Source organism: Taudactylus pleione, unplaced genomic scaffold, assembly GCF_031769625.1.
Source record: "Taudactylus pleione unplaced genomic scaffold, aTauple2 ptg000614l, whole genome shotgun sequence".
Taxonomy (NCBI): Eukaryota; Metazoa; Chordata; class Amphibia; order Anura; family Myobatrachidae; genus Taudactylus; species Taudactylus pleione.
The window spans coordinates 614,640-632,304 of NW_028285016.1; the positions used below are offsets into that span (position 1 = coordinate 614,640).

General features: G+C 49.1%; 1 protein-coding gene across 1 annotated transcript; it reads left to right on the top strand.

Annotated features, from left to right (window-relative positions):
* Positions 1-10,470: 10,470 nt before the first annotated feature.
* LOC148479709 (uncharacterized) lies at positions 10,471-17,040 on the top strand. Its single transcript, XM_088454407.1, has 7 exons — positions 10,471-10,524; positions 12,986-13,135; positions 15,746-15,824; positions 15,945-16,042; positions 16,186-16,582; positions 16,675-16,760; positions 16,921-17,040. The coding sequence occupies exons 3-7, from the start codon at positions 15,791-15,793 to the stop codon at positions 17,038-17,040; spliced, it is 735 nt and encodes a 244-aa protein (XP_088310533.1). The 5' UTR covers positions 10,471-10,524; positions 12,986-13,135; positions 15,746-15,790.
* The last annotated feature ends 625 nt before the right edge of the window (positions 17,041-17,665 follow it).

Consider the following 17,665-nt stretch of genomic DNA (forward strand, 5'->3'; position numbering starts at 1 on the left):
TTCTTGTACTGGGCACACTTATCACCCTCACCTCCTTTCTTCTACTGAGCTCACTTATCACCGTCACCTCCTTTCCTTACTGGGCACACTTATCACCCTCACCTCCTTTCTTCTACTGGGGACACTTATCACCCTCACCTCCTTTATTCTACTGGGGACACTTATCACCCTCACCTCCATTCCTTAAAGGGTACACTTATCACCCTCACCTCCTTTCCTTACTGTGCACACTTATCACCCTCACCTCCTTTCCTTACTGGGTACACTTTTCACCCTCACCTCCTATCATCTACTGGGCACACTTATCACCCTCACCTCCTTTCTTCTACTGGGCACACTTATCACCCTCACCTCCTTTCCATACTGGGTACACTTATCACCCTCACTTCCTTTCCTTACTAGGCACACTTTTCACCCTCACCTCCTTTCCTTACTGGGCACATTGATCACCCTCACCTCCTTTCTTCTACTGGGCACACTTATCACCCTCACCTCCTTTCCTAACTGGGCACACTTATCACCCTCAGCTCCTTTCTTGTACTGGGTAAACTTATCACCCTCACCTCCTTTCCTTACTGGGCACACTTATCACCCTCACCTCCTTTCCTTACTGGGTACACTTATCACTCTCACCTCCTTTCCTTACTGGGCACACTTATCACCCTCACCTCCTTTCTTCTACTGGGGACACTTATCACCCTCACCTCCTATCTTCTAATGGGCACACTTATCACCCTCACCTCCTTTCCTTACTGGGTACACTTATCACCCTCACTTCCTTTCCTTACTAGGCACACTTTTCACCCTCACCTCCTTTCCTTACTGGGCACATTGATCACCCTCACCTCCTTTCTTCTACTGGGCACACTTATCACCCTCACCTCCTTTCCTTACTGGGCAAACTTATCTCCCTCCCCTCCTTTCTTCTACTGGGCACACTTATCACCCTCAGCTCCTTTCTTGTACTGGGCACGCTTATCATCCTCACCTCCTTTCCTTACTGGGTGCACTTATCAACCTCACATCCTTTCCTTACTGGGCACACTTATCACCCTCACCTCCTTTCTTCTACTGGGCACACTTATTACCCTTACCTCCTTTCCTTACTGGGCACACTTATCACCCTCACCTCCTTTCCTTACAGGGTACACTTACTAACACCCTCACCTTCTTTCTTCTACTGGGCACACTTATCACCCTCATCTCCTTTCCTTACTGGGCACACTTATCACCCTCACCTCCTTTCCTTACTGGGCACACTTATCACCGTCACCTCCTTTCCTTACTGGGCACACTTATCACCCTCACCTCCTTTCCTTACTGGGTATACTTATCACTCTCACCTCCTTTCCTTACTGGGCACACTTATCACCCTCACCTCATTTCTTCTACTGGGGACACTTATCACCCTCACCTCCTATCTTCTACTTGCCACTTATCACCCTCACCTCCTATCTTCTACTGGGCACACTTATCACCCTCACCTCCTTTCTTCTACTGGGCACACTTACCACCCTCACCTCCTTTCCTTACTGGGCTCACTTATCACCCTCACAATTCTTTTATCTACTGGGCACACCTAGAACCCTCACCTCCTTTCCTGACTGGGCACACTTATCACCCTCACTTCCTTTCCTTACTGGGCACACTTATCACCCTCACCTCCTTTCCTTACTGGGCACACTTATCACCCTCACCTCCTTTCCTTACTAGGCACACTTATCACCCTCAACTCCTTTCTTCTACTGGGCAACGTTATCACCCTCACCTCCTTTCCTTACTGGGCACACTTATCACCCTCACCTCCTTTCTTCTACTGGGCACACTTACCACCCTCACCTCCTTTCCTTAGTGGGCAAACTTATCACCCTCACCTCCTTTCCTTACTGGGCAAACTTATCACCCTCACCTCCTTTCTTCTACTGGGAACATTTATCGCCCTCACCTCCTTTCCTTACTGGGCACACTTATCACCTTCACCTCCTTTCCTTACTGGGCACACTTATCACCCTCACCTCCTTTCCATACTGGGCACACTTATCACCCTCACCTCCTTTCTTTACTGGGCACACTTATCACCCTCCCCTCCGTTCTTCTAATGGGCACACTAATCACCCTCACCTCCTTTCTTCTACTGGGCACACTTATCACCCTCACCTCCTTTCTTCTACTGGGCACACTTATCACCCTCACCTCCTTTTTTCTTCTGGGCACACTTTTCACCCTCACCTCCTTTCCTTACTGGGTACACTTATCAACCTCACCTCCTTTCCTTACTGGGCACAATTATCACCCTCACCTCCTTTCTTCTACTGGGCACACTTATTACCCTCACCTCCTTTCCTTACTGGGCACACTTATCACCCTCACCTCCTTTCCTTACTGGGCACACTTACTATCACCCTCACCTCCTTTCTTCTACTGGGCAAACTTATCACCCTCACCTCCTTTCTTCTACTGGGCACACTTATCAACCTCACCTCCTTTCCTTACTGGGCACACTTATAACCATCACCTCCTTTCTTCTACTGTGTACACTTATCACCCTCACCTCCTTTCTTCTACTGGGCACACTTATCACCCTCACCTCCTTTCCTTACTGGACACACTTATCACCCTCACTTCCTTTCTTCTACTGGGCTCACTTATCACCCTCACCTCCTTTCCTTACTGGACACACTTATCACCCTCACCTCCTTTCTTCTACTGGGCACACTTATAACCCTCACCTCCTTTCCTTACTGGGTACACTTATCACCCTCACTTCCTTTCCTTACTAGGCACACTTTTCACCCTCACCTCCATTCCTTACTGGGCACACTTATCACCCTCACCTCCTTTCTTCTACTGGGCACACTTACCACCCTCACCTCCTTTCCTTACAGGGCAAACTTATGTCCCTCACCTCCTTTCTTCTACTGGGAACATTTATCACCCTCATCTCCTTTCCTTACTGGGCACACTTATCACCCTCACCTCCTTTCTTCTACTGGGGACACTTATCACCCTCACCTCCTTTCTTCTACTTGCCACTTATCACTCTCACCTCCTTTCCTTACTGGGCTCACTTATCACCGTCACCTCCTTTCTTCTGCTGGGCACACTTTTCACCTTCACCTCCTTTCCTTATTGGGCACACTTATCACCCTCACCTCCTTTCTTCTACTGGGGACACTTATCACCCTCACCTCCTTTCTTCTACTTGCCACTTATCACCCTCACCTCCGTTCTTCTACTGGGCACAATTAACACTCTCACCTCCTTTCCTTACTGGGCACACTTATCATCCTCACCATCTTTCTTGTACTGGGCACACTTATCACCCTCACCTCCTTTCTTCTACTGAGCTCACTTATCACCGTCACCTCCTTTCCTTACTGGGCACACTTATCACCCTCACCTCCTTTCTTCTACTGGCCACTTATCACCCTCACCTCCTTTCCTTACTGGGCTCACTTATCACCGTCACCTCCTTTCTTCTGCTGGGCACACTTATCACCCTCACCTTCTTTATTCTACTGGGGACACTTATCACCCTCACCTCCTTTCCTTACTGGGCACACTTATCACCCTCACCTCCTTTCCTTACTGGGCACACTTATCACCGTCACCTCCTTTCCTTACTGGGCACACTTATCACCCTCACCTCCTTTCCTTACTGGGTACACTTATCACTCTCACCTCCTTTCCTTACTGGGCACACTTATCACCCTCACCTCCTTTCTTCTACTGGGGACACTTATCACCCTCACCTCCTTTCTTCTACTTGCCACTTATCACCCTCACCTCCATTCTTCTACAGGGCACACTTAACACTCTCACCTCCTTTCCTTACTGGGTACACTTATCACCCTCACTTCCTTTCCTTACTAGGCACACTTTTCACCCTCACCTCCTTTCCTTACTGGGCACATTGATCACCCTCACCTCCTTTCTTCTACTGGGCACACTTATCACCCTCACCTCCTTTCCTTACTGGGCAAACTTATCTCCCTCCCCTCCTTTCTTCTACTGGGCACACTTATCACCCTCAGCTCCTTTCTTGTACTGGGCACGCTTATCATCCTCACCTCCTTTCCTTACTGGGTGCACTTATCAACCTCACATCCTTTCCTTACTGGGCACACTTATCACCCTCACCTCCTTTCTTCTACTGGGCACACTTATTACCCTAACCTCCTTTCCTTACTGGGCACACTTATCACCCTCACCTCCTTTCCTTACAGGGTACACTTACTAACACCCTCACCTTCTTTCTTCTACTGGGCACACTTATCACACTCATCTCCTTTCCTTACTGGGCACACTTATCACCCTCACCTCCTTTCCTTACTGGGCACACTTATCACAGTCACCTCCTTTCCTTACTGGGCACACTTATCACCCTCACCTCCTTTCCTTACTGGGTATACTTATCACTCTCACCTCCTTTCCTTACTGGGCACACTTATCACCCTCACCTCATTTCTTCTACTGGGGACACTTATCACCCTCACCTCCTATCTTCTACTTGCCACTTATCACCCTCACCTCCTATCTTCTACTGGGCACACTTATCACCCTCACCTCCTTTCTTCTACTGGGCACACTTACCACCCTCACCTCCTTTCCTTACTGGGCTCACTTATCACCCTCACAATTCTTTTATCTACTGGGCACACCTAGAACCCTCACCTCCTTTCCTGACTGGGCACACTTATCACCCTCACTTCCTTTCCTTACTGGGCACACTTATCACCCTCACCTCCTTTCCTTACTGGGCACACTTATCACCCTCACCTCCTTTCCTTACTAGGCACACTTATCACCCTCACCTCCTTTCTTCTACTGGGCAACGTTATCACCCTCACCTCCTTTCCTTACTGGGCACACTTATCACCCTCACCTCCTTTCTTCTACTGGGCACACTTACCACCCTCACCTCCTTTCCTTAGTGGGCAAACTTATCACCCTCACCTCCTTTCCTTACTGGGCAAACTTATCACCCTCACCTCCTTTCTTCTACTGGGAACATTTATCACCCTCCCCTCCGTTCTTCTAATGGGCACACCAATCACCCTCACCTCCTTTCTTCTACTGGGCACACTTATCACCCTCACCTCCTTTCTTCTACTGGGCACACTTATCACCCTCACCTCCTTTTTTCTTCTGGGCACACTTTTCACCCTCACCTCCTTTCCTTACTGGGTACACTTATCAACCTCACCTCCTTTCCTTACTGGGCACACTTATCACCCTCACCTCCTTTCTTCTACTGGGCACACTTATTACCCTCACCTCCTTTCCTTACTGGGCACACTTATCACCCTCACCTCCTTTCCTTACTGGGCACACTTACTATCACCCTCACCTCCTTTCTTCTACTGGGCAAACTTATCAACCTCACCTCCTTTCCTTACTGGGCACACTTATAACCATCACCTCCTTTCTTCTACTGTGTACACTTATCACCCTCACCTCCTTTCTTCTACTGGGCACACTTATCACCCTCACCTCCTTTCTTTACTGGACACACTTATCACCCTCACTTCCTTTCTTCTACTGGGCTCACTTATCACCCTCACCTCCTTTCCTTACTGGACACACTTATCACCCTCACCTCCTTTCTTCTACTGGGCACACTTATAACCCTCACCTCCTTTCCTTACTGGGTACACTTATCACCCTCACTTCCTTTCCTTACTAGGCACACTTTTCACCCTCACCTCCATTCCTTACTGGGCACACTTATCACCCTCACCTCCTTTCTTCTACTGGGCACACTTACCACCCTCACCTCCTTTCCTTACAGGGCAAACTTATGTCCCTCACCTCCTTTCTTCTACTGGGAACATTTATCACCCTCATCTCCTTTCCTTACTGGGCACACTTATCACCCTCACCTCCTTTCTTCTACTGGGGACACTTATCACCCTCACCTCCTTTCTTCTACTTGCCACTTATCACTCTCACCTCCTTTCCTTACTGGGCTCACTTATCACCGTCACCTCCTTTCTTCTGCTGGGCACACTTTTCACCTTCACCTCCTTTTCTTATTGGGCACACTTATCACCCTCACCTTCTTTCTTGTACTGGGCACACTTATCACGCTCACCTCCTTTCTTCTACTGGGCTCACTTATCACCCTCACCTCCTTTCCTTACAGGGCACACTTATCACCCTCACCTCCTTTCTTCTACTGGCCACTTATCACCCTGACCTCCATTCCTTACTGGGCACACTTATCACACTCACCTCTTTTCCTTACTGGGCACGCTTATCACCCTCACCTCCTTTCTTCTACTGGACACACTTATCACGCTCACCTCCTTTCCTTACTGGGCACACTTATCACCTTCACCTACTTTCCTTACTGGGCACACTTACCACCCTTAACTCCTTTCTTTACTGGTCACACAATTCACCTTCACCTACTTTCCTTACTGGGCACACTTACCCTCACCTCCTTTCTTCTACTGGGCTCACTTATCACCCTCACCTCCTTTCTTCTACTTGCCACTTATCACCCTCACCTCCGTTATTCTACTGGGCACACTTAACACTCTCACCTCCTTTCCTTACTGGGCACACTTATCATCCTCACCTTCTTTCATGTACTGGGCACACTTATCACCCTCACCTCCTTTCTTCTACTGAGCTCACTTATCACCGTCACCTCCTTTCCTTACTGGGCACACTTATCACCCTCACCTCCTTTCTTCTACTGGCCACTTATCACCCTCACCTCCATTCCTTACTGGGCACACTTATCACCCTCACCTCCTTTCCTTACTGGGCACACTTATCACCCTCACATCCTTTCCTTACTGGGCACACTTATCACCCTCACATCCTTTCCTTACTGGGCACACTTATCACCCTTACCTACTTCCCTTACTGGGCTCACTTATCATCCTCACCTCCTTTCCTTACTGGGCACACTTATCACCCTCACCTCCTTTCTTCTTCTGGGCAACGTTATCACCCTCACCTCCTTTCCTTACTGGGCACACTTATCACCCTCACCTCCTTTCCTTACTGGGCACACTTACCACCCTCACCTTCTTTCCTTACTGGGCAAACTGATCACCCTCACCTCCTTTCTTCTACTGGGAACATTTATCACCCTCACCTCCTTTCCTTACTGGGCACACTTATCACCCTCACCTCCTTTCTTCTACTGGGGACACTTATCACCCTCACCTCCTTTCTTCTACTTGCCACTTATCACCCTCACCTCCGTTCTTCTACTGGGCACACTTAACACTCTCACCTCCTTTCCTTACTGGGCACACTTATCATCCTCACCTTCCTTCATGTACTGGGCACACTTATCACCCTCACCTCCTTTCTTCTACTGAGCTCACTTATCACCGTCACCTCCTTTCCTTACTGGGCACACTTATCACACTCACCTCCTTTCTTCTACTGGCCACTTATCACCCTCACCTCCATTCCATACTGGGCACACTTATCACCCTCACCTCCTTTCCTTACTGGGCACACTTATCACCCTCACCTCCTTTCTTCTACTGAGCTCACTTATCATCGTCACCTCCTTTCCTTACTGGGCACACTTATCACCCTCACCTCCTTTCTTCTACTGGCAACTTATCACCCTCACCTCCATTCCTTACTGGGCACACTTATCACCCTCAACTCCTTTCCTTACTGGGCACACTTATCACCTTCACCTACTTTCCTTACTGGGCACACTTACCACCCTCACCTCCTTTCTTCTACTGGCCACTTATCACCCTGACCTCCATTCCTTACTGGGCACACTTATCACCCTCACCTCCTTTCCTTACTGGGCACACTTATCACCCTCACCTCCTTTCTTCTACTGGCCACTTATCACCCTCAACTCCTTTCCTTACTGGGCACACTTATCACCTTCACCTCCTTTCCTTACCCTAAAGTCCTTTCCTTACTGGGCACACTTATCACCCTCACCTCCTTTCCTTACTGGGCACACTTATCACCCTCACCTCCTTTCTTCTACTGGACACACTTATCACTCTCACCTCCTTTCCTTACTGGGCACACTTATCACCCTCACCATTCTTTTTTCTACTGGGCACACCTAGCACCCTCACCTCCTTTCCTTACTGGGCACACTTATCACTCTCACCTCCTTTCTTTACTGGGCACACTTATCACCCTCACCTCCTTTCCTTACTGGGCACATTTATCACCCTCACCTCCTTTCCTTACTGGACACACGTATCACCCTCACCTCCTTCCCTTACTGGGCACACTTATCACCCTCACCTCCTTTCCTTACTGGGCACATTTATCACCCTCACCTCCTTTCTTTACTGGGCACACTTATCACCCTCACCTCCGTTCTTCTAATGGGCACACTTATCACCCTCAACTGCTTTCTTCTACTGGGCACACTTATCACCCTCGCCTCCTTTCTTCTACTGGGCACACTTATCACCCTCACCTTCTTTCCTTACTGGGTACACTTATCACCCTCACCTCCTTTCTTCTACTGGGCACACTTATCACACTCACCTCCTTTCTTCTACTGGGCACACTTATCACCCTCACCTCCTTTCCTTACTGGGCACATTTATCACCCTCACCATTCTTTTTTCTACTGGGCACACCTAGCACCCTCACCTCCTTTCCTTACTGGGCACACTTATCACTCTCACCTCCTTTCTTTACTGGGCACACTTATCACCCTCACCTCCTTTCCTTACTGGGCACATTTATCACCCTCACCTCCTTTCCTTACTGGACACACGTATCACCCTCACCTCCTTCCCTTACTGGGCACACTTATCACCCTCACCTCCTTTCCTTACTGGGCACATTTATCACCCTCACCTCCTTTCCTTACTGGGCACACTTATCACTCTCACCTCCTTTCCTTACTGGGCACGCTTATAACCCTCACCTCCTTTCCTTACTGGGCACACTTATCACCCTCACCTCCTTCCCTTACTGGACACACTTATCACCCTCACCTCTTTCCCTTACTGGGCACACTTATCACCCTCACCTCCTTTCCTTACTGGGCACACTTATCACCCTCACCTCCTTTCCTTACTGGGCACATTTATCACCCTCACCTCCTTCCCTTACTGGGCACATTCATCACCCTCACCTCCTTCCCTTACTGGGCACACTGCGCACTCGCACCCTTCCTCCATCTACTGGGTAGGTACACTTAGCACACATACCCTCCCTTGACTGGGCATAGGTAGCACCACTGTTCTCCTTTTTGGGCACTTAGAATCACCTCCCCCTCTGTCTGTCTTACTAGGCACAATGACACCTTCACCCTCACTCTACTAGGCACACCTAGCACCCCCCCATACGGGCACACCTATCACCCCCCCATACCGGGCACACCTATCATCCCCCATACCGGGCACACCTATCATCCCCCTCATACCGAATACACCTATCACCCCCCATACCGGGTACACCTGTCACACCCCCATACCGGGCACACTTGTCACCTCCCTTACCGGACACACCTGTCACCCCCCATACCGGGCACACCTATCACCTCTCATACCGGGAACACCTATCACCCTTCCATACCGGGGACACCTATCACCCTTCCATACTGGGGACACCCATCACCCCCTCATACCGGGCACACCCATCACCCCCCATACCGAGTACACCCATCACCCCCCCATACCGGGCACACCTATCACCCCCCCATACCGGGCAAACCTATCACCCCCCCATACCGGGCACACCTATCACCCACCCCATACCGGGCACACCTATCACCCCCCCATACAGGGCAAACCTATCACCCACCATACCGGGCACACCTATCAACCCCCCATACCGGGCACACCTATCACCCCCCCATACCGGGCACACCTATCACCTCCCCATACCGAGTACACATCTCACCCCCCATACCGAGCACACCTATCACCCCCCCCATACCGGGCACACCCATCACCCCCTCATACCGGGCACACCCATCACCCCCCATACCGAGTACACCCATCACCCCCCCATACCGGGCACACCTATCACCCCCCCATACCGGGCACACCTATCACCCCCCCCATACCGGGCACACCTATCACCCACCCCATACCGGGCACACCTATCACCCCCCCATACAGGGCAAACCTATCACCCACCATACCGGGCACACCTATCAACCCCCCATACCGGGCACACCTATCACCTCCCCATTATGGGCACACCTATCACCTCCCCATTATGGGCACACCTATCACCCCCCCATACCGGGCACACCTATCAGTGACAATGGAGCTGCTCCTCTGGGCACAGTGGGGTCACCAGCTGCCGCCGCATCTCTCCTGGGGGCCCGGAGCCCCTCCCACCCTGACACTGCCTGTAACCCCGCCCCCGGCTCCGCCCAGCGTTTGACGTCAGAGTTCGTTATTCCGGAGATGAGGAGCTAACTGTGCGTTCCACCTGACTTCCGGTATTTGCGTTCCACAGGCAGGAAGTAGTTTCTTCAGCTTTTTCCGGGTATTTGTTGTTCGGGACATCGCACAGAGGAGACATCACTGTGTCCGGCATCCGCAGGTAATGTGCCTACTATACAGGGGGAGCAGCCTGTGGTGCCTACTATACAGGGGGAGCAGCCTGTGGTGCCTACTATACAGGGGGAGCAGCCTGTGGTGCCTACTATACAGGGGGAGCAGCCTGTGGTGCCTACTATACAGGGGGAGCAGCCTGTGGTGCCTACTATACAGGGGGAGCAGCCTGTGGTGCCTACTATACAGGGGGAGCAGCCTGTTTTGCTTACTATACAGGGGGAGCAGCCTGTGGTGCCTACTAAACAGGGGGAGCAGCCTGTGGTGCCTACTATACAGGGGGAGCAGCCTGTGGTGCCTACTATACAGGGGGAGCAGCCTGTGGTGCCTACTATACAGGCGGAGCAGCCTGTGGTGCCTACTATACAGGGGGAGCAGCCTGTGGTGCCTACTATACAGGGGGAGCAGCCTGTGGTGCCTACTATACAGGGGGAGCAGCCTGTGGTGCCTACTATACAGGGGGAGCAGCCTGTGGTGCCTACTATACAGGGGGAGCAGCCTGTGGTGCCTACTATACAGGGGGAGCAGCCTGTGGTGCCTACTATACAGGGGGAGCAGCCTGTGGTGCCTACTATACAGGGGGAGCAGCCTGTGGTGCCTACTATACAGGGTGAGCAGCCTGTTTTGCTTACTATACAGGGGGAGCAGCCTGTGGTGCCTACTAAACAGGGGGAGCAGCCTGTGGTGTCTACTATACAGGGGGAGCAGCCTGTGGTGTCTACTATGCAGTGAGAGTAGCCTCTGCTGCCCTACTATACAAGGGGAGTGGTCTGTGGTGTCTGCTATACAGAGGATGCGGCCTGTAGTGTCCTGTTATTATTATACAGGGGGAGCAGCCTGTAGTGTCCTGTTATTATTATTATACAGGGGGAGCAGCCTGTGGTGTCCTGTTATTATTATTATACAGAGGAAGCAGCCTGTGGTGTCCTGTTATTATACAGGGGGAGCAGCCTGTGGTGTCCTGTTATTATTATTATTATACAGGGGGAGTTCCCTGTGGTGTCCTGTTATTATTATTACTATACAGGGGGAGCAGCCTGTGGTGTCATGTTATTATAATTATATTGGGGGAGCAGCCTGTGGTGTCCTGTTATTATTATACAGGAGGAGCAGCCTGTGGTGTCCTATTATTATTATATAGGGGGAGCAGCCTGTGGTGTCCTGTTATTATTATATAGGGGGAGCAGCCTGTGGTGTCCTGTTATTATTATACCGGAGGAGCAGCCTGTGGTGTCCTGTTATTATTATTATACAGGGGGAGCAGCCTGTGGTGTCCTGTTATTATTATTATATAGGGGGAGCAGCCTGTGGTGTCCTGTTATTATTATACAGGAGGAGCACCCTGTGGTGTCCTGTTATTATTATACAGGAGGAGCACCCTGTGGTGTCCTGTTATTATTATTATACAGGGGGAGCAGCCTCTGGTGTACTATTATTATTATTATACAGGAGGAGCAGCCTATGATGTCCTGTTATTATTATTACACAGGGGGAGCAGCCTTTGGTGTCCTGTTATTATTATACAGAGAGAGCAGCCTGTGGTGTCCTGTTATTATTATTATACAGGGGGAGCAGCCTGTGGTTTCCTGTTATTATTATTATACAGGGGGAGCAGCCTGTGGTGTTATGTTATTATTATTATACAGGGGTCGCAGCCTGTGGTGTCCTGTTATTAGTATTGTACAGGGGGAGCAGCCTGCGGTGTCCTGTTAGTATTATACAGAATGAGCATAGTGTTATAGCAGTAACTACAGAGTAATAATAACAGTAATGAGTGATCAGGGAATAACACATAATAGATATAACATATATACCAGATGATACCTAACAGGAGCTGGGGAAGGACACAGACAGGCCATGTAACAAAGGGCTGCACTCCCTGAGCTGAGACTGTCAGGGCGTCTTGTTATACTGAGTAATAGAGACTCTCTCAGAGACAGCCAGTGGCTGTGACAGTCCCCAGATCCTCAGAGTGTCACTAATTATCCCCCAGGACATGTCTCACCCCACCCTACGCTGCACACACACGGCCGGCAGGCTGGTCACACATGACACCTACATCTGAGGGCACTGGTAGGGTAACTGTGGCCTTCAGCATAACAGGGAGTGCTGGGACTTATGGTTCATCTACAGCTGCAGAGTCACATATAGTCAGAGTGATGATGATCATTATCGGTGATTCCTTCTCTCATTCTCTTTGCTGTCTGCTGTCCTGTCCCAGAATAAGACCCCCGGCCAGGAGAGGAGCATTGGTGTAACGTTATGCAGTACAGCGCTGTGTGCCGGCCTCTGAGGAGCCTTATGGGACTGGGTCACAGGAACCTCTGACACTGACCAGGGCTCTATACCTGGGGGAAAGGGGAGACTTACTGGTCACTCAGTGTTACATATCTGACTGTGTTACATGTGTTCTCTGTGATGTCTATTATATTTATTCTATTTATTCCTAGTCAGTCCTGCTGTGAGGAACCAGAGTCTTCACTACACATCACACATTCTCTATTCTCACTGATTCCCTGAGGATAGACAAGGACGGGAGTCACAGGACTGAGAGGATCTTACATCTCACCCTGGAAATCATCTACCTACTGACTGGGGAGGTGAGAGGGTCTGGGGGTGTCACAGTGACGTCACTTATATCTATAGTAATAATACAGGGACATGACTGGGGAGGTGAGAGGATCTGGGGGTGTCACAGTGACGTCACTTATACCTATAGTAATAATACAGGGACATGGCTGGGGAGGTGAGGGAATCTGGGAGTGTCACAGTGACATCACTTATATCTATAGTAATAATACAGGGACATGACTGGGGAAGTGAGGGGATCTGGGAGTGTCACAGTGACATCACTTATATCTATAGTAATAATACAGGGACATGACTGGGGAGGTGAGGGGATCTGGGAGTGTCACAGTGACATCACTTATATCTATAGTAATACAGGGACATGACTGGGGAGGTGAGGGGATCTGGGAGTGTCACAGTGACATCACTTATATCTATAGTAATAATACAGGGACATGACTGGGGAGGTGAGAGGATCTGGGGGTGTCACAGTGACATCACTTATATCTATAGTAATAATACAGGGACATGACTGGGGAGGTGAGGGGATCTGGGAGTGTCACAGTGACATCACTTATATCTATAGTAATAATACAGGGACATGACTGGGGAGGTGAGGGGATCTGGGGGTGTCACAGTGACATCACTTATATCTATAGTAATAATACAGGGACATGACTGGGGAGGTGAGGGGATCTGGGAGTGTCACAGTGACATCACTTATATCTATAGTAATAATACAGGGATATGACTGGGGAGGTGAGGGGATCTGGGAGTGTCACAGTGACATCACTTATATCTATAGTAATACAGGGACATGACTGGGGAGGTGAGGGGATCTGGGAGTGTCACAGTGACATCACTTATATCTATAGTAATAATACAGGGACATGACTGGGGAGGTGAGGGGATCTGGGGGTGTCACAGTGACGTCACTTATATCTATAGTAATAATACAGGGACATGGCTGGGGAGGTGAGAGGGTCTGGGGGTGTCACAGTGACGTCACTTATATCTATAGTAATAATACAGGGACATGGCTGGGGAGGTGAGAGGGTCTGGGAGTGTCACAGTGACATCACTTATATCTATAGTAATAATACAGGGACATGACTGGGGAGGTGAGGGGATCTGGGAGTGTCACAGTGACATCACTTATATCTGTAGTAATAATACAGGGACATGACTGGGGAGGTGAGGGGATCTGGGAGTGTCACAGTGACATCACTTATATCTATAGTAATAATACAGGGACATGACTGGGGAGGTGAGAGGATCTGGGAGTGTCACAGTGACATTACTTATATCTATAGTAATAATACAGGGACATGACTGGGGAGGTGAGAGGATCTGGGGGTGTCACAGTGACATCACTTATATCTATAGTAATAATACAGGGACATGACTGGGAAGGTGAGGGGATCTGGGGGTGTCACAGTGACATCACTTATATCTATAGTAATAATACAGGGACATGACTGGGGAGGTGAGGGGATCTGGGGGTGTCACAGTGACATCACTTATATCTATAGTAATAATACAGGGACATGACTGGGGAGGTGAGGGGATCTGGGAGTGTCACAGTGACATCACTTATAGCTATAGTAATAATACAGGGACATGACTGGGGAGGTGAGGGGATCTGGGGGTGTCACAGTGACATCACTTATATCTATAGTAATAATACAGGGACATGACTGGGGAGGTGAGGGGATCTGGGAGTGTCACAGTGACATCACTTATATCTATAGTAATAATACAGGGACATGACTGGGGAGGTGAGAGGGTCTGGGGGTGTCACAGTGACGTCACTTATATCTATAGTAATAATACAGGGACATGACTGGGGAGGTGAGGGGATCTGGGAGTGTCGCAGTGACATCACTTATATCTATAGTAATAATACAGGGACATGACCGGGGAGGTGACTGCTGGGAATGGGACATTATACAGTAACATCAGGGGATGTGTCTGGGTGATGACTGGAGAGGTGACTGCTGGGAAAGGGACATTATACAGTAACACCGGGGGATATGTTTGAGTGATGACTGGAGAGGTGACTGCTGGGAATGGGACATTATACAGTAACACCAGGGGATGTGTTTGGGTGATGACTGGAGAGGTGACTGCTGGGAAAGGGACATTATACAGTAACACCGGGGGATATGTTTGAGTGATGACTGGAGAGGTGACTGCTGGGAATGGGACATTATACAGTAACACTGAGGGATGTGTCTGGGTGATGACTGGAGAGGTGACTTCTGGGAATGGGACATTATACAGTAACACCAGGGGATGTGTCTGGGTGATGACTGGAGAGGTGACTGCTGGGAAGGGGACATTATACAGTAACACCAGGGGATATGTTTGGGTGATGACTGGAGAGGTGACTGCTGGGAATGGGACATTATACAGTAACACCAGGGGATGTGTCTGGGTGATGACTGGAGAGGTGACTGCTGGCAATGGGACATTATATAGTAACACCAGGGGATGTGTCTGGGTGATGACTGGAGAGGTGACTGCTGGGAATGGGACATTATACAGTAACATCGGGGGATGTGTCTGGGTGATGACTTTATCATTGTGTTTGTCAGGTTCTTATAAGGTTTAAGCATGTCACTGTCTATGTCTCCATGCAGGAGGGGGAGTATATAGAGGAACACAGGGGTCTTTACAAGAACGTAATGATGGAGAATCACCGGCCCTTCACATCACTAGGTAAGAGGAGACTGTCATTTATTGTACAGGGGAGAGCAGGTATGGGGGCCCCTATATATACACACATCACCTGATAATCACATATATACAATGTACTCAATCACTGTGTGTCTCCTACAGATGGACCCAGTAACAGAATTACCCCAGAGAGATGTCCCCCTCCTCTTTATTCACAGGATTGTACAGAGGAGATTCACAGGATCCCACCGGAGCATCAGGTAGGTGGGATTTAGGGTCTCACTAATATACCAAAGTGGCTGTCACTATATGATGTGTAGAGAAGCTGTGTGTGTCTTATACACTGATATAATACTGTGTCATCTCATCGAAATACGACTGTATTATTTTATGGGGTTTTTAGGGTGAAGTTCTGGCTGATGTGAAGGCAGAAGAGGGAGAAGAAGAGACGTATGTGACTGATATAAAAGCAGAAGATACAGAGGGAGAAGAAGAGACGTATGTGACTGATATGAAGGCAGAAGATATAGAGGGAGAAGAAGAGACGTATGTGACTGATAATAAGGCAGAAGATACAGAGGGAGAAGAGGAGACGTATGTGACTGATATAAAGGTAGAAGATATAGAGGGAGAAGAGGAGACATATGTGACTGATAATAAGACAGAAGATATACAGGGAGAAGAAGAGATGTATGTGACTGATATAAAGGTAGAAGATATAGAGGGAGAAGAAGAGGCAATGTATGTGAGCGGTTATCAGCAGTGTAAGGAGGAGAAAATCCCTACATATATCAGCACAGGTGAGTAATAAACACTTATTACAGAACAGAGTCACATATTCTCACTGGCCAGTTACTACAACAATCTCTTATCCTACACCCTCCTCTTTCAGTACAAACTAATGAGGGAAATGTGTCTGCCCAGTGGTGGAATCAGAAGACATCTGAGTCAGACTTTTGGTCTGGAGCAATAGCCCCTGTTAGTCTCCTGTTCTATGTCTCAGAACAAGTTTTTTGAAGTACCAGCAAAGATATCTGAACAGACTTCTTCTTACACTCTAACTTCCATTAATGCAAGGGATGTCATTAAGGCTTCTTCCTTTGGAATAATTTAATCTCATGTCCGTGTGACTCATCAGGTGTTAATATATCACTGTTGGACTATTAACTTCAAAAAGACCAACCTTGTCCTGTCGCAGATTATGATCTTCTTGGGCATGCTATTCGACACCTTCCTGAAGAAGGTCATTCTGCCTTAGGAAAACATTGCCACAATCTAGGCCTTGATTGGTTTGGGCCTGCTGAAGAGGCCAGTCTGTAGCTGTGTCAACGGGTCCAAGTGGGATGGGTCACATCTTTACCCTTTACCATCCATGCTCATCTGTCCCATCTTTAATTACTGGATTTGCAAAATCTCCATGAAGAAAACCCCTTTCCCAAATTGAGATTAAATTCTGGTGACTACAGATGCCAGTTTCTAGGGCTGGGGGACTGTGGTTCTTCAGTTCCAGGGAAGAGATCCCTTCCCATAAATGTGATGGAACTCCGGGTTATCTTGTATGTGTGGATGGCAGCTCAGCTCCATCTTCTCAGCTCTGAGGTGAAGGTACAGTCAGATTATGCCATGGCTGTGGCATATCTAAATCATCAGGGGGGCACAAAGAGTTCCCTGGCAATATGTGAAATGGCCGACATCATGCGATGGGCAGAGGACCTTCTACCGGCTATATCGTTCATGTTCGTTCCCTGGGTCGAAAATTGGGAGGCCTCAATCTCAAATATCTCATGTGAAAGAATGTCTTCTTCCTTGCCTCGATTAGAAGGGTTTCAGAGCTCAGTGCCCTGTCTCCCGTGAGGACTTCTTTGTCCCCAATGTCCAATTTC